Here is a 19,231-nt window from a genome sequence, read left to right on the forward strand (position 1 = left end):
GGTTTAATTTATTACTGCTGGGAATCCAGTGACATTGACTGCGGCCGCGCTCCCCCCACCGCCGCCACCGCGGTACAGTACGTTGCGGTGCGGTATGGGGGGACGGCCGGTGAGGCACATGCAGCCGCCGTTAAAAACCAGGGCGAATGGGGGGGGGGCGGGGGGGGGATCCATGGGAAGGAAGAGCCGTCACTGCACCGGCGAAGGGCGGCACAGAGGCTGCGGGGGGCTGGGGGGGGTCCAGCCGCTCGCGGCAGTATAAATACGGAAGAGGTTTTTACGGAGTTTACTGGAGTCGGAACTATGGCGTTGCTACCCGTCACAGCTAAGGGGGGGACATGGGGCTGGGGGGGCGGATGGCGCCGGTGGGGGGCGGTCCGGAGCCATGGAATGTGGGTTCAGTCTTCTTCGGTGCCGCTGCCGGAGCGATCCTGCAGGGAGGGAGGAGAGGTCAGAGATGAGGAGGGGTTGGAGGGCAGGAGGAGGGAGAGAAGAGTTTTGGCGGGCAGGAGAAAGGAGTTGGGGGCAGAAGGAAGGAGTTTGGGGGCAGAATGAGGGGTTTGGGGGCAGAAGGAAGGAAGGTAGGAGTTGGCGGGCAAGAGGAGTAAGGGAAGGGGTTTGGGGGGCAGAAGGAAGGAGGGAGGAGGTTTGGGGGTGAGGAAAGGGTTTGGGGGGCAGAACGAGGTGTTTGGGGGGGCAGGAAGAGGAAAGGAAGGGCTTTTTTGGGGGCGGTAAAAAAGGAATTGGGGGGCAGAAGTAGGAAGGGAAGAGATTTAAGGGGTTGAGGGGCAGGAGGAGGAGGAAGAGTTTGGGGGGCAGGAGGAAAGAGTTGGGGACAGAATGAGGAGTTTTAGGATCAGGAGGAAGCAGGGACGGGCTGGGGGGGGCAGGATGAGGAGTTGGGGGGTGGGATGAGAGGTTGGGGGGCTGGGTGTTACCTCCTCCTGCTCCTCCTCGCTGTCGTCATCGCTCACCACAGGTTTGGCGCGGGAGCCGCGGCTGGTGCGCCGGCGGCCCTTCAGCCGGTCCTGCGCCTTCTCCTTCCGCCCCAGCTTGATCTTCACCTTGACGGAGCGCGCTGTGGGTCGGGGAAGGGGGGAAATGGGGGTCACAGCAGGACCCACACCGACCCCGATATCTCCCCTTGCCACCCTCCCATCCTGCTGTCCTGCAGCGTCCCCCGTCCCTGGCATCCCCACAGTCCCCAGGGCAGCGGCGCAGGCAGCGTGCACTTCCCCCAGGCACACTGCTGGCACTGCCCCACGGGAGGGGGGAGGTCCGGGTCTGCAGCCCCCTCTGCCACCCCAAAACCAGGTGGATCCCCCCCCCTAGTTCCCTGCAGCGGCGGCATACTCACACTCGGATTCGGATCCTTCCTCTTCTCCTTCCTCCTCCTCCTCACTGTCCTCACCTTCGCTCTCCTCCTCCTTCTCAATTTTCTGCCTCACGCTGGTGAAGACGGACTGCAGCACGATGGAGTCCTCATAGATCTTGGGGGGTAAAAAAACCGGGGTGAGGAGCAGGCAGTGAGCAATGCCTGCCCGGCATCACCGGGGCTCGCACTGCACCGTGCCACGCTGTGCCGTGTCTTACCAGAGAGCCCTCGAGGTTGAAGGTCTGCGCGTTCTGGCACAGCAGCATCACGTCCTTCTCCAGGTCGTTCAAGCTCCGGTACTTGTGGTTACGGATACGCTCCTGCCAGGAGAGGAGGCACCGGTCAGGCCACAGCCACGCTCGTTAGTCGGGGGGTGACGAGGAGGGGTTTGGGGTCGGCGCCCTGCGGCTCTCCCCAGACACCCACGGGAACAGCGGGTGTGACGCCTGCCTGCGGTTGGGACAGCGGAGCCACTGCGCACCCAGAGAGGGGCTGGAGATGGCCACGTGGCCACCGTGGCCGATGGTCAAAGCGGACGTGGCAAAGTGTGGCGCAAGGGGGATGGATGGATGACTCCGGCAGCCGTTACCTTGATTTTCTTGAAGTCGACGGGTTTGCGGATGAGCTCGTAGTACTCGGGCAGCTCCTTGCGGGAAGGCAGCTGGATGAAGACTTCGCTCAGCTGCCGTCCACTACTACTGCAAAGAGAAACTGCACATCAAAAGGCGAACGCCCGTCAGCGCCGCAATCCCCGCTCCCCAGCAGCACTGGCGTGGTGAGACCACGTGTGTGTGTGTGTCCATGTCCCCAACAGCGGAGGAGAGCCCGGAGCCTCCCCGAGAGGGGCCTGGGGGGGTTTAAACAGCCGCTCCTCCCTGTGAAGCGCCAACCGCTGCACCGCAGGCACCTGTACGCAAAGCACAGCGCCAGGAATGCCGACAGCGTCGGACACAAACAGCCCCAAATGGACGGTGACCCATCGGACAAACCAACAGCGCCGGGACGGCTGCACCAAAAGGGACGGGGGGGGTTTTGCAGGAGCCCGGCCTCAGTTCACCCCAGACAGCAGCAGAGCTGCCCGCACCACCCCCCCCGCCAGCCTAATTAACTAATTCCTCGTTTCCACTAGACGAAGCCGCCAGCTGGACCCACGCACACACGGCACTTGGCCTGTTTGATCTCCAGCAAATCTCCCAGCTGTGGGTCGGCGGCCACCCAAGAGCCGCAGGTATTAAACCGGCGGTGCTGCCGGCTGCCTGGCTGGCATTCAGGCTCTCGTGAGGAGAGCGCGGCCGGCGCGGCACAGCACGGCACCACGCGGTGCAAACTCAGCGCCCACCCCCGCTTCTCCTACCTGTCCTTATACTTGATGACAGCGTCCACGATCTTCTTCATTTTTTTGGTGAGGTTGGGGGGGTTCGGGGAGAGTTTCTCTGCCGGCGGCCGGCCGCGCTTCTTCTGCTTTTTGCTCTCATCATCCTTATCGCGGCTGCGGGTGCTGGTGGTGGGGGTGGCAGAGCCGACGTCGGTGTCCCGCTTGCGTTTGCGGGAGGACTTTTTCTGCCGCACCTCCTCCTCGATCTCCTCCAGTGTGCCCTCCTCGATTGCCTGCCCGGGGGAGCAATCACGGGATCTGCTAGCACGGAGGTTCCCGGCCCCGGGGGGCTGCACGGCTCTGCGTGCCGCAGGATGTCCCCCCCACCGGGCTGCCGGCGCTCAGCCAGGACCAGCTTAACCCACCGCGGCTCCCGGCCCCGGCTGGACCTGGGGCCAAGAAGCTGTGGGGAGTGCACGGCGGTCTCCCCAGTGCCGTGAGCTCACGGCAACACCACGCTTCCAAACCCCAACGGGACGGGGACGCGGTTCAGGGTGCAGTTCATGGCAGCGGAGGCTCTGTAGGGCACCGCTGAAAGGGTCAGCCATGGGGACAGCTTTGGGGCGACCATGACAGTCCCTCATGGAAGAGATAATTACAGGAGAAATGAAGCACCAGAGAGACCGGGCGTAACACCAACAGCCTCGCCAGCCCAGTGAGTGAAATATGGCAGCCTCAATAGAATTATCACCATATTTTCCTCCTCCTCCTCACAACCACGTGTGCCTGCGGCACACACAGACGTCCAGAGTCCACCCAGATGCGTTAAGAGCCACCCACTATGGCATGGGACAGCACCGGGGGAAGCTCATGGCCAGGCCAGGCTTTGGGGTGGAACTGAAGATGCTTTGGAGAGCTCTGCGGCACCGGGGGGTGTTGATGGGGGAGAAGCCGGCCATGAGCCGGCACCGTGCACTGGCAGCCCAGAAAGCCACCAGCAACACGGGCTGCATCCCCGGCAGCGTGGCCAGCAGGGCGAGGGGGGGACTGTGCCCCTCTGCTGCGCTCTGCTCTGCTCTGGGGAGACCCCCCCACAGTGCTGCCTCCAGCTCGGGGGGTCCCCACAGCAGAAGAACACGGAGCTGGTGGAGCGGGGCCGGAGGGGGCCCCGGAGATGCTGGGAGGGCCGGAGCCCCTCTGCTGGGAGGACAGGCGGGGAGAGGTGGGGGGTCAGCCTGGAGAAGAGAAGGCTGCGGGGAGACCTCCGAGCCCCTTCCAGTGCCTAAAGGGGCTCCGGGAGAGCTGGGGAGGGACTCTGGGTCAGGGAGGGGAGCCGTGGGATGAGGGGGGGTGGTTTGGCACCGGCAGAGGGCAGATTTAGGGGAGACAGCGGGGGGAAATTCTTCCCCGTGAGGGCGGTGAGCCCCTGGCGCAGGGTGCCCCGAGGAGCTGTGGCTGCCCCATCCCTGGAGGGGTTCAAGGCCGGGTTGGACGGGGCTTGGGGCAACCTGGGCTGGGGGGAGGTGGCCCTGCCAGGGCAGGGGGTGGCACTGGGGAGGCTTTAAGGTCCCTTCCAGCCCAAACCGTTGTGTGGTTCTCCGATTTAACCGGAGGCTGCAGCCTCGGGCACTTGCTCTGGCGCAGAGGGAGGGACCCGAGCGCTGAAGCAGAGGTGTGAGAAGCCATTGGAGAACGATGCTGTACCATGTATACCTTGAGCCACTGCTTTTCCGTCAGTGAGTCGCTGTAGTCCACCTCCTTACGGTGCCGCGAGCCTCTCCCAAACATCTTTTCCTCCTCCTCCTCACAGGTCAACCTCTCCACCTCGGCATCATCCTTGATGATCCATGACGGCAGCTCATCCTCCTCCATCAGGCGCGGTTTGCGCTTGGGGTTTCGTGCCTCCTCCCGTCGGCGGTCCAGGTCCATGCGCTGCAAGAAGAGGGGTTTTGCTGTGGGGCTGCCGGCAAAGCCACAGCAGAGGGGGTGGCTGCTACGTCCCTAATGCCTCAGGGCGTCCTTGCAGGGGCACAGGGTGCCGCAGGACCAGCACAGCCTCGAGACAGCTGGAGGATGTGGCTCGGGAATATCTGAGCCGGCACAGGGCTGCGGTAAGAGTGGGGACGGCAGAAGGCTGCCCTCCAACTGCCTGATGTGCGTGGCTGGAGGAACCACGCGAGGAAACGGAAGGGTTTCGGTAGTCACCGGCTCCTCACAGCTTAGTAGAGGCCGTGTAAAAATAAAACCCACTGGCTGCAAACCAGGGGCAGAGACGTGGCACACTCGCCAGAGGCAGCGGGAGGGGGAATCTTGTTAAGGTGGCTGCTCCGCCAGGACTGGGTCGTGCTCTTCTCTCTCCACCAGCCCTCTCTGAGCAAGCCGGCTACTGGCCAAGCCCTTTGGGCACTGCGCAGTGGCCTGGTGGGCGCAGAAATTAAGCGCGCACCGGCAGAGCTGCGGGTGATGCGAGTTCTGGGGTAGAGACACCTGTCCTCGCACCAACACCCCATCCTCAGTGAGACTGTAACCAAACCAGCACTGCCCCCAGGAGACTGGGGCTGCGCCGAGGAGGCTCGGAGTTACGGGGGCTCCTTTACGAGGAGCTTTTCCTCCATCTTAAACGCTCCTTGTCCCGCTTTTTACCGGGCCGGAGCTCTTTTGGGTAGGGAAAGGGGTTTTCGGTGAGGGCCAGGGGTCCCGGCGCACTGCCGGCAGCGGGATGCTGGGGGTCCCCCTCTGCTCCTCGTCCCTTACCAGAGCTGGGAGCATCCTGACTTTGAGCCCCTGCTCTACTCTTCATTTTACCTGTTGAACGAGTCACGGCTTCGTTAAGCACTCTCAGTTGATTTCTGTTAGAGAGACCGTTTTAGCTGCTACTCGGAAGAACAGCGGGCACCACTCCTCCTCCGCGAGCCTGTGCCATGCTCACCATGAAAAGGTCAAACTCCTCTTCGTGCCGCGCAATCATCTGGTTGACCGTTTCATCGTCGGGAACTTCGTCTTCTTCCTGCAAGATTCCAAATCCCCGATTCAGTGGCGAGAGAAGGCGCCGGGGCGGGGGATTGCGGTGGCGGCAGTTTGTCCGCTCGGAGCGCAGCACCGAACATCGTTACCATCCGACGCGTGTTCGGTTGCCCGTGAAAAGATGTGGTTTGGTGGTTTGGAGTGTTTTTTTTTTTTTCTTATTTTATTTTTTTTATTTTATTTTTTATTTTGGGCGGCCTCAGTCCAGTTTCTAGCGGACAGGTTATCTGCGGTGCAAAGATCACCGTCGGAGCTGGCACGTGCGTTGGCAGTCTCAGCAGCAAGGCCGAGGATTGAATGGGCGTGGAGACTGAACAACCCCTCTCACCTTTAGAGGTGGTTCCTCCAACTCAGCGTTCAGGCACAGGGTTGAGGCAGTGTGGGGGAAGCTTGCACTGCCACTGCCGCTGCCCGCGCTGTATCTGTTCTGTGGATAAATAGAGGACTTCAGTCTCCAGGGCTGTCAATCCGGCACCTTTCACCGACGCTAAAAAATTCACTTCAAATAGAAACAAGTGTTCATGCTCCTTTTTTTTTTTTTTTTTTTTTTTCTCTCTCTCTCTCTTTCTAGCCCCCATGCCCTTGGCCTCGAGGACGCGCAGAGCAGTGGAGCAAAGCCAGCCGCACGTTCGCCATTCGCGCTCTGGAGTTAAGGAGGAAGCTGCTGTCGCTGCCCCTTACCTCGTCCTGCTCCTCATGCTCCAAGATAGCCTGTAGGAAGGCTCTGCGCTCGTGGCTCGAGGATTTCTGGTCAAACATGCCGGCTTGGATAACCTTCTGATCAACATTCAGCTTGTATTTGGCGGCAGCGAGGATCTTCTCCTCCACGCTGTTGACGGTGCAGAGCCGGAGGACGCGCACTTCGTTCTGCTGCCCGATGCGGTGCGCGCGGTCTTGCGCCTGCAGGTCCTGCCGGGGAAGCGCGTATCATTTGCCAAGGGACTTACAGCCAGCTCCCACCGGGACAAAACCACACTTTTATCCTCTTAAAACGCCTGGCGGGGAGGCGCAGGCTGCGCCCTCAACGCTTGCTTGCAGCCATCCCCCAAGGACAATGGTACTCTGGCCGGGAATTCGGTTAACGGGAAGCGTTGGTACTGGTGGCTGCTCGCTCCTCGGGAGACCGAGTGCGCGTGGGGAATAAAAAAAAGCAAACCCAAATCGCCCATGTGGATAACCGCAGCCGGAATTTGGGGCCGTCTCTCTGCCTCTCAGCATCACTGGGAGCGTGCCTGCGGCTCTCACTGGCACTGGGCTCGGAGGACGGCAGCGTTTCAATGCCGCGACTCATGCCAGGAGGAGGAAGGGCTCTTCCACCACTGCCACCGGCAGAGAGGATCTCTTTTAAAGGTTTGCCGCTGGCGCAGGGATTGGTTTAACTGCACGAGACGCTTGGCTTTTCCTCCGCCTGCCGAACCCCAAGAGCCGAGCCCCGCTCGCAGCTGGGATGGCAAACGACCACAGGGGGGTCTCGCGCAAGACTACGCCGCTGCCTCTCATCCCGGGTACGGGCTACGACACCGCAGCGGGCAGACGGACGGACATGGCAGTGTTGGGGCCGAGGGTCTTCGTGGTCAGGCCGGGCTGCCAGCACCGGCTGCACCTCCTGGCGAGGTGCTGACGGCTGCGGAGCGAGCATGGTGCTCTTCCAGGCACACGAGAGAGACGGTGCTGACGCAGCCGTCTTCTCTATCCATTCCGCTCGCTTTTTTTTCTGGTTTGGTTGGTGCCTTTTTTTTTTTTTTAATTACTTTTTTATTTGATTGGTGGCTTTTTTATTCTTTTTCGTTCAGTTGAATTTTTTTTTATTCTTTTTGGTTCGGTTGGTATTTTTTTATTCTTTTTGGTTCAGTTGGTATTTTTTTATTCTTTTTGGTTCAGTTGGTATTTTTTAATTCTTTTTGGTTCAGTTGGTATTTTTTTTTAATTCTTTTTGGTTCAGTTGGTTGTTTTTTTTTTTTTTTTTTACCTGGTGAGGGTTCCAGTCGCTGTCAAAGATAATCACAGTATCGGCAGACTGGAGGTTCAGCCCCAGCCCACCAGCCCGAGTGCTCAGCAAAAAAATGAAGTACTCGGAGCCCGGCTCATTGAAAGTCTTTAACAACATGCCCCGGTCTTCCGCTTTAGTGGTTCCTAAAAACAGAGAGGAAGGGTTAACTACTGCCCCACAGGCGCCGGGATGTGGTGGGGCTCGGTGGCAGCGTCCGCCCACCCTCTGCAGGGAATGCCGCAGCTCCCAAAAAGCACTTGGTCCACCACGGTGGTGGCGATACCGGGGCGCTGGCGGGCACTGCGATGGGTGCCGGAATGAGGGGCTCCAACCGGGGAAAGGGAGAGCACGACGGGTGTCCTGTGAAAGGACCTCGTGGCGGGGGGTGAGCGTGTGGCTGCTTTGGGGAGAAAGACTTGAGAAAAAGGGCAAAAGGGAGAGGAACAGCTACAGTGGACGGGTGCTGCCGGTGTGACTCAGCCTCTGGGCTGTCCCCGAGTGGATCAGATCTCGCAGAGCTCAGGAGAGCCGTACCGGGAACGCGGACGGTTTTAAGGCAGCGTTCAGTACGTTGGGGGCCGGGGTTGTTACAGAAGGTCGGCGGCAGCAGGAGACTGGGCTCGGCGATACGCGAGAGTCTCTCTCCCGGCTCGTCCTCCCCAAAAACCAACCTCCCGGCGCTCTCGTTAAGAGAAACGCAGCTCTGTGAGCCACCTAAGGGCTCTGCACGAGCCTAGGGAGAGCTCTGGGCGCGAGCGAGGTGAGCTCACCCCGCGGCAGGGAAGGGTTAGAGATGCTCGCAGTGATGCCGGTGGCGGTGCGTGAACACATCGGCACCGGCTGTGCCACGCGGCAGTGACAGTCCGTGCTGGGGAAGGGGCGCGCAGGGCGAGTTATTGAGCGGAAAGGGCCAGGTGTGGCACCAGCCAGGAGCATGGTGGCATGTTAACAGCCACCCCGGTGCTGGAAGTGGTTAAAACGCTGCGACCGAAGGAGCCGACAGCTCTGCCAGACCCATTGCAAGGGAGACGCTGGTTTAACGGCGTCGGCCTCACTCCCCACCTTGCCTTCTCCACAGCTTAATGCTTTTCTCAGAAGGTCGATTGGTTCAAGATTTGGCACTGCTCTTCACTGGCAAAGAAGGTTCGGGTCTGCACGGGCTTTGGCAGCCCCACGGCTTCGCCGCAATCATTATGGGGATTCAGTGGTTTATTCCCACCGCAAGCTGTGAATTGGCTTTGCTTTTCTACTCCATTAGATCCGTGTGCGCACTAAGCTGCACACCTTCTGCCTTAAACCTGGATTCCAACTAATTAATTTACATTTACATTGTTTTAATAACGTTACAAGGCCACCTGGCCCTTAACAGCATCCTCCAGGGTTGCAGAATTAAAGAGGAGATGAGGCGAATTTAAAAAAAAACGAAAACTGTAGCTGAAGCAGCAGCTGACGGTAGTGTATAAAGTCCAAGGCTGCACTTTATATCTTTCATCCTGCAGGGTTTATTGCATTAACCCGCATCCTGCAAGCAGGGTTAATTGCTTTATGATGTGGCCGTTTGCTTCAGGCACGTTTCCCTTGTGAGACACCCCGGGGAAGGCGACCCCGGAGGCGCTTACCTCACTGCTTGGCACCGTGCAAGGGGTTTATCCGCGCCGTGAGCGGGACGGCTGCCGTCCCCGCCCCCAGAGGCACTCACCGTCCAGCCTGAGGTATTTGAATCCGCGATAAGCAAAATAATCTTCCATGATGGTCATGAGGGAGGTCATCTGGCAGAAAAGCAGCACCTTGTGGTTGGTGGCTCGCAGTTTGGGGAGAATTCTGTCGAGGAGCTCAAATTTGCCTGAGGCACGGTACAAATCCAGCCTGGCAGGGAAAAGAAGAGGGGAAATAAGGATTAAGGTGCTAAAAACGCAGCGTCTCCCCCTCGTCAGGGTTGTCAGTGCTCGCTGCAGCGTCGCCAGCTCGTTTGACGTGCACCGAAAAACCAGGAAAAGCCACGACCTTCCCCGCTCATTACGGCTCTGAAATAGCCCACACTTACCCTTGCACGATCCCACCCGTGAACCCCAGGTGCTCGGAAAAGGATTCCTGCAAGGCAGAAAGAGACACGACGTCAGGAACAGTCCTCGTGCGCAAATAAATCCACCACAGTCCTGGAACTTCCCCAAAAGAGAACCGGTTCTGGGCAACCAGCAACGCTCCTGACAGACCTCAGGAAGTAGCTGGAGGAACGGAGGGATTTTAACCGGTCCGCCCGGTGGGCGGCAGCGACACGCTGCTGCCGACACACAGAGTTCGCGTCCACAGAGATTGGCCTGAATGCATACAACCGCTCTTGCTCTTTTTAGGCAATATCGCTTCACTTGAACGGATTTCAGACTGTTTTGAAGGGCAAGGAGGAGTGTTTTGGAGGAAGCCCGAGTGGCACAGCGCATGCCGCGGGGCTGACACTTGGCTGGCCAAACAGCTGGGCAGTTAGCGCTCGGTGTGTGCTGCAGCCACAGCCGCTGTTTGCTCTCTCTCTCTCTCTCTCCATTTAGGAGGGGGACGGAACAGTTTTTCCACCTTTCCAGAGAGGGTGTGACGGCGGCCCTGAGCCCACATTACCTCTATATGCTGAAACATGTAGGGGTGGTTACAGATCTTCCGCAGCTGCATGATGGTGTTCATTAAGGTTTTCGTACCACCTTTACCCTGCGCCAGGGAGAGAAGAGATTAGAGATGAAAATTTAAGCGTACCGACTGCTGTATCAATCCAGGCGCCAGTAAGAAATATTCCGGGAGTATTGAGCTGGGAATTTGCAGCCCCGAGGCTTCAGTGCTGCCCAGATCTACTGGGAGCTGCCTGGTGGCGCAGGACGCGCTAGGTGGGCAGCCCGGCTCTCCCCAGCCAGCGAGGGGCCAAGCTGAAGGCTTTAATAGAGATGTTAAAATCACCTTGAGGAGCTCAAGGCTGAAGAAGGGAGTTGGAGCGGAGCTGAAGAACACGGAATTTTTCACCTCCAGCTTTTAGTTCAGACCCAGCTGTCTTTTTAATTTTATTTTTTCTTCTGATTAATTGTCATTTGACTTTCTGATTGCTTTGGTGAAGCACATTGGTGGCCCGTGTGGGTTTCCTGACAGCCGTGGGGTTACACCCGCCACACTGCCCACGGTGTGGACACAGGAGAGCTTCACACCGGGCTCACCCCAGCAGCCAGTCCGCCAGAGCCCTCTGCTCTGACCCGCTTTTTTTTTTTTTTTTTTGCTTATAAAAGGGGTTTTTGCTCTATCTGTTGACGCCACAGCTGGGGAAAGAACAGCCACCCCGATCCCCACGGGCATTTCCAGCCTCACTGGAGGCATCATCCAAAAGCCAGGACTTTGGTGGCCAGACAGACCTTTTTGTCCTTTTCGGAGCCGTCCGTCAGCAGCACCCCCTTGGCCTGCATGTGCCTGTAGAGGACCCTCTGCAGCGCTGACATGTCACATTTGATCACGTACTCCACCTGCAAGAAGCGAGGAGAGGTGAATTCCTGAGGCGACGCGAGCCAGCGCCCCCAAAACCCCCTCCAGACACTGGATCCTCCTGGAGCGTGGCATGAACCCACCCACTCCTGAAGCCCAGAGTGCCCTGTGCTCAGAGGAATCGCCCCAACCATCGCTCCGGGGAGCAGAATGATGCTCCAGGGACACACTGAGACCGGGGGAAGAGCGGGACGGTTTCTCCCGGCCGTTACCTTCTCGGGCAGTTGCGCTTCTACTTCCTTCTTCAGCCTCCGCAGCAGGAAGGGGCGCAGCACTTTGTGCAGGCGCCGAATGATCAGGATGGTTTCTTCTTCGTTCAGGTCCACCTGTGGCACCAGGAAAGGGAACTGTTACGCCAGGGAAGTTCCCTTCCTCAGCATCCCTCAACAGCATGGAGGTTCCCAGGGTCGGGGTAAAGCACAGTGACATGTCGCTCTGCAGGCGGTGGAACCGGGAGGTGGGAAACCTCTGATGTAATCACGACAATCTGAGGTTTCAGCACTGATTTTTTTTGGTAAGTGTGACTCATTTATCTTCCCTTGCGGCCACCTGATAACCTGCTCTGCAGAAGCTCAGCTGCCGCGATTCAACGGGAGTTGCTTCAAACAGCTCCAGAACCATGAAAAACAGCACTTTCACCCTCTGAGAACCACACTAGCAGGAGCTCAGTCGGCTTCTCCCACCAACGCTCGGATATCTCGGCGTCAGAACCCTTCACCTCATTTCTAGTACTCAATTAACCCTTTGTATTTTCCAGTCTGCCACTAAAACCCATCCCAAAGGAATGACATTTTACAGGATGGCACTCCGCACCTTGGGTACAGAAATTAGAGTTTTTTTTTCCAGCGTTTACAAACACAAGCAACCCAACATGCCCGACAGCAGCCCTGACCCCACAGCTGCAGCGGCCACCAGCCAGTTTCCTGCCGTACCTTTTCACCCGTCATGGCAAAAGGAGCGTTAAACCACTGCTCGAACGTGCTACAGCTCTTGAAGATGGTGGGCAGGAGGAAATTGAGCAGTGCCCACAGCTCGGGCAGCTTGTTCTGCAGGGGGGTTCCCGTCAGCAGCAGGCGGCGCGGGGCCACGTAATGGGTGTTGAGAACCTGGGTGAGCTTGCAGTGGTGGTTCTTCATCCTGTGGCCCTCGTCCACAATCATGTACTTCCAGCGGATCTGCGGGAAGGAGAAAGGTGGTGTGGGCAAGGGAGAGTGGCTCTCTGCACCGCAGCACCTTCTCCGAGCTCCAGCTATGACCAGAGAATCCCACCAACAGTGGACTCCAGTCAGTGGAGGTGTCCCACAGAGATCGAAGCCAGCCGGGATCGTGGAAAACCGCTCCGAGCTCTCCCAAGGTCCTGCAAGGGAAGCTCTCCTGTTGGCAGTGTGTCACTGGCTGAGATGGACACAGAAGGAGGGAGAAAGGCAGAGCGCGACTGCCAAATAACTGAGGGAGACTGACGCCAGCTCTGGGGAATTTCGGTATTTCTTGACTTTTTTGGCTGTTAAATCAAACTGTGTTTAACTCTCCGCAGTACAAAGGGAAAAGAGAAGAGAGTTCTCCTGGAAGCCGTGCTGAGGTGAGACACATTGGCTTCAACGCATCTCACACGCCGGGCAGACGCCAGTCCCTGAGGTGCCACAGAACCAGTTCTGCGCAGAGATTAAACCTGTTAAACCTGGGGCTGTGACCTGGCGCATCGTCCGGCTGCTTTCGAGGCAGCACAGCTTCTCCAACCCGGGGGGAAGCCTCAACGTTTGAGCTTCACCCTGCAGCAGTTGGCTCAGTACAGAACAACCCCTGCACCCCCCTCAGCTAGGGCAGAAGGGCAGTGCCACCACCATAGGAGTTCTAATAAACATTCGTTGTCCTGTGAATTGCTTTATTACAAGGCGGAAAAAAGATATTTGCTGTATCACAGGATACGCAGACAAAAATAACGAGACCGCTACATCAGCTCAGGGCTGCTGAGGGTGAGCAGCAGCTCCTTGCCTCCCGCCACGTGACGACGACAGACTCCAGAGAAAAATCTCGCTGAAAAGGGGGAATTTTTCTGACGGGGACCGTCTCAGTGATGTCTGCGCAGCGCCCACGAGCAATTCCTTCCGCCACAGCCCACATAACACCGACAGGGGAGCTGCCACCAGCAGGACTCACCTTGGCCAGGATGTGCTTGTCTTTGATGATGTATTCGTAAGTAGTGAGCAAGACATTGAATTTCCCACTTCGGAGCTGAGGTACGAATGCCCGTCTTGCTGCTGGAGAGCCCTGGCGAGAGAATTCCAAACAGCAACATTAAACCAGAGCGTAATTTCCAGGAGAAGAGAGGGGGTGGGAGTAGGTACTATCCACAGGGAACAATTGTTCTGGCAACAGAAAGGCAGTGAGAACGTCTGCGCAGACGGTAGCAGCTGGATTCCTTCTGCTGTTGGGGAATCAAAAAACTAATGTGGATTTCATGGATTTAGCGCCAGGAAGAGTCCCAGCTTCCGTGGGATAACGGAAATACTGTGAGAGTGGAAGGAGGAAAAGGCAAAGGGGCATCCAATGAATGCTCGTGAAAGCAGCGGCCGAAGGAGCCCGGTAGGTGCATGTGAAGTTAACGCCAGTACTTGCCTTGTACGAGACCTTCACCACAGAAGGAGCCCATTTGTCAAACTCGTACGCCCAATTCGACAGAGTTCTGGGAAAAAAAAAAAAAAAACACAGAGAAAAGGTAAAACCAGCTCTGGTGCAAGGGGGAAATCACACCGCAGAGGGTTTTCCTGCACTGCGCAACGACTGGAGAGAGACCGGCACTTACGAGAGAGGTACTATAATGAGGAAGGGTCCGTTGATCCGTTTGTGCTCCATGAGGTATGTGATTAAAGCGATGGTCTGGATGGTTTTGCCCAGACCCATTTCATCCGCCAGGATGCCGTTCAGGTTGTTGTTGTACAGTGACACCAGCCACTCCAAACCTTTGATCTACGGTGGAAAAAAGAGGCATCGAGGGATGAAAAAATCTCACTGCAGATGGAGGAGTTGCATATCAGACGTGCTAACGACCCGCATGCCCCACCCCTGTCTTATGCATTAAGTAGATGAGCTCCCTATATGCTATTAACGATCTAATTATAATTATTTAAAGCCAGATTCAGGCCTTAATGCATTCCTCTCACACTGGCGGAGAGCTGCCGTGCTTTGTTTTAAGCGGTGTTATCTCATGCCAGACAGATGGGCTGGCTCTGCCCTCTGCTCCCGGCAGCGTCTCGGCACAGGCCGAATCTCGGTGTCTCCCACCCAAATCTCCTGGCAGCGCTGGCAGAAGCCCCGGTAGGGCAGTGCCCAGGCGGCATGGCACGGCGGGAGCTCCCTTCTGCAGCCCCTCACCTGGTACTGCTTGAGGACACCGTTGACCATCAGCGTGGACTGCTTGTCCACCCGCTCGGTGACGGCATGGGCCACGGCGTAGTATGACTGCAGGCCCCTCGCCAGCGCCTGAGACACCCCATATTCATCGTCAACATCTTGCTTAGCGTTCCTGCGGGGGAAAAAATTGACGATAAGAAAGACGATTCCCTTTGGAGAAAACTCCTGGAGAGCCCCCATCCATGCCAGGGTGGTTCATTTTCCCAACGGGCACCCAATTCGGTCTCGTTTCAGTAAGACTGCTCCCCTGGACCGGGAGCAGAGCAAATACCACCCACCGAATTTCCCTCCTTTGACCCCAAACACACGAGATTCACTCAAAGCGACTCTGGAAGAGCGGACGACACGCCAGGCCGGCACAGTAAGACGCAGGGCTCACTCGATAATGTGTCTGGCGTCCACTTCCGAGACGTCGTCACTATCTGGATCGGGGATCTTCTTCTTCTCCTCCACGGGCAGGGTAGGCTGAGCAGGCTGCGGCTGCTCCTCTTCCTCCTCCTGCCAGGAGACACAAAATGCGCCCGCCTGAGCACAAAGCCACTTTATACTCCTTTATACAACAGCAATGGCAGCAAAACCTGCTCAGGAGTGGCCGGGCCCGTGGGCAACAATGGCAAAGGACCAGTGCCGAAACCCCAAAGGGACGCACTTGCTGCCCCAGCAGCTCGCCAGACCCAGATGAGAAAAATTTGGGAAGAAAACCAGGCAACTAACGCACGGAGCTCACCCGTCTCCTTGCTTTCTTTACACAGGTTTTTTGGCTTATTCTAAATAGGTTAATTTGAGCTGACTGACACGAATCTGTGCTGGAAAAAACGATTCTGGAAATGAGCTTAGGGTGGTACACAGGGCTGTCTCCAGTTCTCTCAAAAATATTTAAAATACGAAAGCGCCAGGGAGCCTGGTGCCATTTCTCCTTACCTCTTCCTCCTCTTCTGACCCGCTTTCTTCACTGTCAGATCTCGGAGCTACTTCATATCTAATTAAATATAAATATTAATATTTAACTGCGAATCTGCTACCAACAGCACTCTATGCAGCACGGTTCTATTAACCCTTGCATTAAAACGCAATTTTGTTACCCGTAATTATTATTTTTTTTTAACTTATTTTTTTAATATGTTCCTCTCGCTCAGTTCAAGTTTCCGCCTGCGCCCTCAGGCAGGTGCAGGAACCCCAGCGCCTCCATCCAGGCCATCCCACTGAGCCTTTCCCACCTCTTTTTGGGAGGCTGATGAAATCCTTCCCTCCCGATCTGCAGCCCCGCTGCTTCCAGCCCCCCCTGCACTTCCCGAGGTTTGGGGGGGACCCAGGCCAAGCGCTTTCCTTCCCACCGATCCCATTGGGAACATCGATCCCAGCCCTCCCAACGGCACGGCTCCGGCCGGAGCTCCCCGTTCCCCTCCGGGCTCCGGTGTTGCCACAGAGCAGAGGCACAGGGGAGGGGGGAAAACACCCCACTGCCGCTGCGCCGGGACTCACCCGGGGTTCATCTCCAGCCAGGCTTCCAGCTGCCCAGCCTTTGGGGCATCGGTGCCGGTGAGGATCTTGCCGCTCTCCACGTGGATCACTTTGACAGGGAGGTCACTCATTTGGCTCGTCTCGTCCAGCGGCTGAGGGATCAAAGGCAGGCTGCGGGTCAGTATTTTGGGTTTTTTTGCCGCAAAACAGAGCTTGCATTTACATTGACATCTACAGCTTCGACCAAACCCACCCCAGGACCACCGTGGGGAAGAACGAAATGACCGACTGCTTTAACTCCCACGTCAGCAGAGGACAGGCAAAACTCGAAAGCTGATGAGATTTAACGTTTTGCTTTGAAAAAAATCGATCGCGAATCTTTGTGTGGGAAGGTACGTCCCAATGCCAAACTTCATTTGTACAGGAACAATTCGAAATATCACTCAAAAGCTCTTCTGCTCGCAAGGTGGTTTGCAAAGTGCCGAGCGCGCGAGGAGCGACGCGCGGGGCTGACGCCGGCGCAGCGCAGAGTTACGCATCCCTCGCAGGTGACACCAACCCTGACCCAACCAAGCTCAGACGCAGGGAACCAAGCGCTGAGTTGCCCTCCCCTGCAGCCGGGATGGAGCCTGCCCCAGAAAACCGCTCCCCTGCAGGATGGGCAGAGAGATCTCTCCTTCCATCCGGGCCCCAGTTTTAATTTAGGAAGTCTCAATTTAGCCACCGGCTGCGTTAGATCTTGTCAGCGGCATCGTGCAGCATTGTAACGGGCCTTTCCGGCACACGACTGACGTTTCCTACCCTACTTGGCATGGTGTGAAATAAGATTATTGGGCTTACTTCACCATCTGGTCCGATCGCCGGAGTCTGCCCTTCTGCGTTCTCTGCCTTCTGGAAGAGGAGGGAGGTGGTTGTTAGTGACCCAGCACCTCCATGGAGACGCGTTACTGCAGCTCCCAGTGAAGCTTTGCTTCCGACTCACCTTCTTTTTCTTTTTCTTCTTCTTCTCCTTGGCCACCTGTGCTGCCTTGTGCTGCCGCACCAGCTCCGTCAGGTTGGCGACATACTCGTCCGTCTGCTGCAGCAGGTAGGCCAAGCGCTTGTCCTTCTTCTGATCGATGAGCTTGCGGTACCCCTCCTCATCTTCCGCCTAACAGAGAGGGAGGTCTCGTTAGCACCCCGCTCGGCGAGACAAGCCCTCACCCTGATGGGTCATCACACACACACGGACCGCTTACCATCAAACGGCGCATTCGCTCCTTCTCAATCCTCTCGTTTTCCTTCTTCTGCTCACGCTCCGTGTTGGCATGGTAGGTAGCCACTGCCTTGGTCAGCTTTTGGATTTTGCCTGTGACAGAGCGATGGTATTCCTTGAAATCCTTAGCGTGCTGGAGAATGCTGTTGAGGTATTCCTGCGGGGAAACGGGACGGCAAACAGGCAGTGTCAGGACTCACGCGCTTAGAAAACTGCAAACTGGTTTGGGTTGGAAAAGCTCATCTAAGTCCAACCCCACCTCCAGTAGCCAGGACATCTTCAACTACCTCTTCTGCTAAGTTAATACACCCGATTCCATAAGCTGAGTGAGACCGACTTCTCTTGTATTTAATCCCAGAGTGCTGGGGGTTGGAGGGGCCCTCTGGAGCTCCCCCAGTCCCACCCCCCCCAGAGCAGGAGCACCTCCAGCAGTGGCACAGGACGGCATCCAGGCGGGTTTGGAATGGCTCCGCAGTAGGAGACTCCCCCCCCTCCCCGGGCAGCCTGTGACAGTGCTCTGCCACCCTCAAAGTAAAGAAGTTCCTCCTCATGTTAAGATGGAAATTCCTATATTGAAGTTTGTGCCCGTTACCTCTTGTCCTGTCACTGGGCATCACTGAAAAAAGGCTGTTCCCATCCCCCCAGCACCCTCCCGTTAAGGATTTATCAGCGTTGATGAGATCCCCCCTCAGTCTTTTCTTCTCCAGACTAAAAAGGCCCAAGTCCCTCAGCCTTTCCTCGTAAGAAAGATGCTTCAGTCCCCTGATCGTCTTCGTAGCCCTTTGCTGGACCCTCTCCAGCAGTTCCCTGTTCTTCTTGAACCGGGGAGCCCCGAACTGGACACAGTACTCCAGATGTGGCCTCACCGGGGCAAAGCAGAGGGGGAGGATGACCTCCCTCCACCTGCTGGCCACATTCTTCTTGGTGCCCTCCAGGATGCCATTGGCTGCCTTGGCCACCAGGGCACACTGCTGGCTCGTGGCCATCCTGTTGGCCACCAGGACTCCCAGGTCCCTTTCCCCAGAGCTGCTCTCCAGCAGGTCAGCCCCTGACCCGTACCAATGTGTGGGGTTATTCCTCCCCAGATGCAGCACCCCACACTCGCCCTTGTTGAACTATAGAATATATACTCTATAATAGAATAGAGTATTTCGGTTAGAAGGGACCTACAACGGCCATCTCGCCCGAAGAGAATCTTTCTCTAATCTCCTAAAATAAGGCAATTCCCTACAAACTTTCAGCCTGGCCAACTCCAGCCACCCGATTCCCCCAGTGTCCCCAAAAGCGGCTGACCTGGTGCTTCTGCCTGCGTTTCCGTTCTTGCTCGATCTTCTGCTGCTTCTCCAGCTTCTCGGTGATGCGAGCCTCACGCAGGGACTGCCGCTTGCTGCGCTTGTAGGCCTTGGCATTGAGGGCCGTTTCCAAGGCTGTGTCTCGCCTCATGCACACCACAACTTCCTGACGCAGCTTTTGGAGAGATGCAGGTTAAAAAAAAAAAAAAAAAAAAAAGGAATTAATTCCACAGGCCACACTGCACGGTTCCACACCACCTGCAGCTCCCGAACGCAGCGAGTTCCTCAACCAGATTTCCCCCAACGGGGAACTTACCTGTCGCTGAAAATTGAGCAGCCTCAGTGCTTTAAGTTCAATGGTAGCTTTGGTTCTCAGGTCGCCTGCCAGGGAGCCAGGAAGGTTTTCCAGCTCTTGGATTCGGTGAGCAATGCGAGCTTGCAGCCTGCAGAGGAAAGAGACGGGGATTTCACAGCGGGCAGGGAACAGCACAATGAATTCCCTGTGGCTCCTTCTCCCGGGGAGAAGCTGCCGAGTCCCACTCCGGTTGGCAGAGGCTTTATCTCAGGTGGGACGGGGCCTCTAGGTGGCTCAGCAGCT

General features: G+C 57.1%; 1 protein-coding gene across 6 annotated transcripts in view; it reads right to left on the reverse strand.

Moving 5' to 3' along the window:
* The window catches only part of SMARCA4 (SWI/SNF related BAF chromatin remodeling complex subunit ATPase 4), a 30,932-nt gene continuing 11,701 nt past the window's right edge, over positions 1–19,231 (reverse strand). Inside the window, exons 8-36 of one of the 6 annotated variants that reach the window (XM_082499719.1) lie at positions 18,950–19,076; positions 18,635–18,808; positions 17,325–17,498; positions 17,069–17,236; positions 16,927–16,977; positions 16,108–16,238; positions 15,547–15,604; positions 15,005–15,123; positions 14,587–14,737; positions 14,018–14,181; positions 13,831–13,897; positions 13,372–13,482; positions 12,147–12,389; positions 11,427–11,540; positions 11,088–11,195; positions 10,315–10,401; positions 9,749–9,795; positions 9,404–9,570; positions 7,684–7,847; positions 6,396–6,623; positions 6,043–6,141; positions 5,620–5,697; positions 4,404–4,622; positions 2,730–2,983; positions 1,965–2,070; positions 1,594–1,695; positions 1,358–1,490; positions 939–1,078; positions 1–431 (exon numbers count right to left, since the gene is read on the reverse strand). In XM_082499719.1, coding sequence (XP_082355845.1) covers positions 399–431; positions 939–1,078; positions 1,358–1,490; positions 1,594–1,695; positions 1,965–2,070; positions 2,730–2,983; positions 4,404–4,622; positions 5,620–5,697; positions 6,043–6,141; positions 6,396–6,623; positions 7,684–7,847; positions 9,404–9,570; positions 9,749–9,795; positions 10,315–10,401; positions 11,088–11,195; positions 11,427–11,540; positions 12,147–12,389; positions 13,372–13,482; positions 13,831–13,897; positions 14,018–14,181; positions 14,587–14,737; positions 15,005–15,123; positions 15,547–15,604; positions 16,108–16,238; positions 16,927–16,977; positions 17,069–17,236; positions 17,325–17,498; positions 18,635–18,808; positions 18,950–19,076 — 3,817 coding nt within the window. In that variant the 3' untranslated portion in view covers positions 1–398. Of the gene's footprint in view, positions 432–938; positions 1,079–1,357; positions 1,491–1,593; positions 1,696–1,964; positions 2,074–2,729; positions 2,984–4,403; positions 4,623–5,495; positions 5,698–6,042; positions 6,142–6,395; positions 6,624–7,683; positions 7,848–9,403; positions 9,571–9,748; positions 9,796–10,314; positions 10,402–11,087; positions 11,196–11,426; positions 11,541–12,146; positions 12,390–13,371; positions 13,483–13,830; positions 13,898–14,017; positions 14,182–14,586; positions 14,738–15,004; positions 15,124–15,546; positions 15,605–16,107; positions 16,239–16,926; positions 16,978–17,068; positions 17,237–17,324; positions 17,499–18,634; positions 18,809–18,949; positions 19,077–19,231 lie in introns of those variants that run through there. The other 5 variants (XM_082499718.1, XM_082499721.1, XM_082499720.1 and 2 more) reach the window with 5 other exon arrangements.

The sequence above is a fragment of the Vanellus vanellus genome (assembly GCF_965231255.1).
Source record: "Vanellus vanellus genome assembly, contig: SUPER_30_unloc_1, whole genome shotgun sequence".
NCBI classification, from domain to species: Eukaryota; Metazoa; Chordata; class Aves; order Charadriiformes; family Charadriidae; genus Vanellus; species Vanellus vanellus.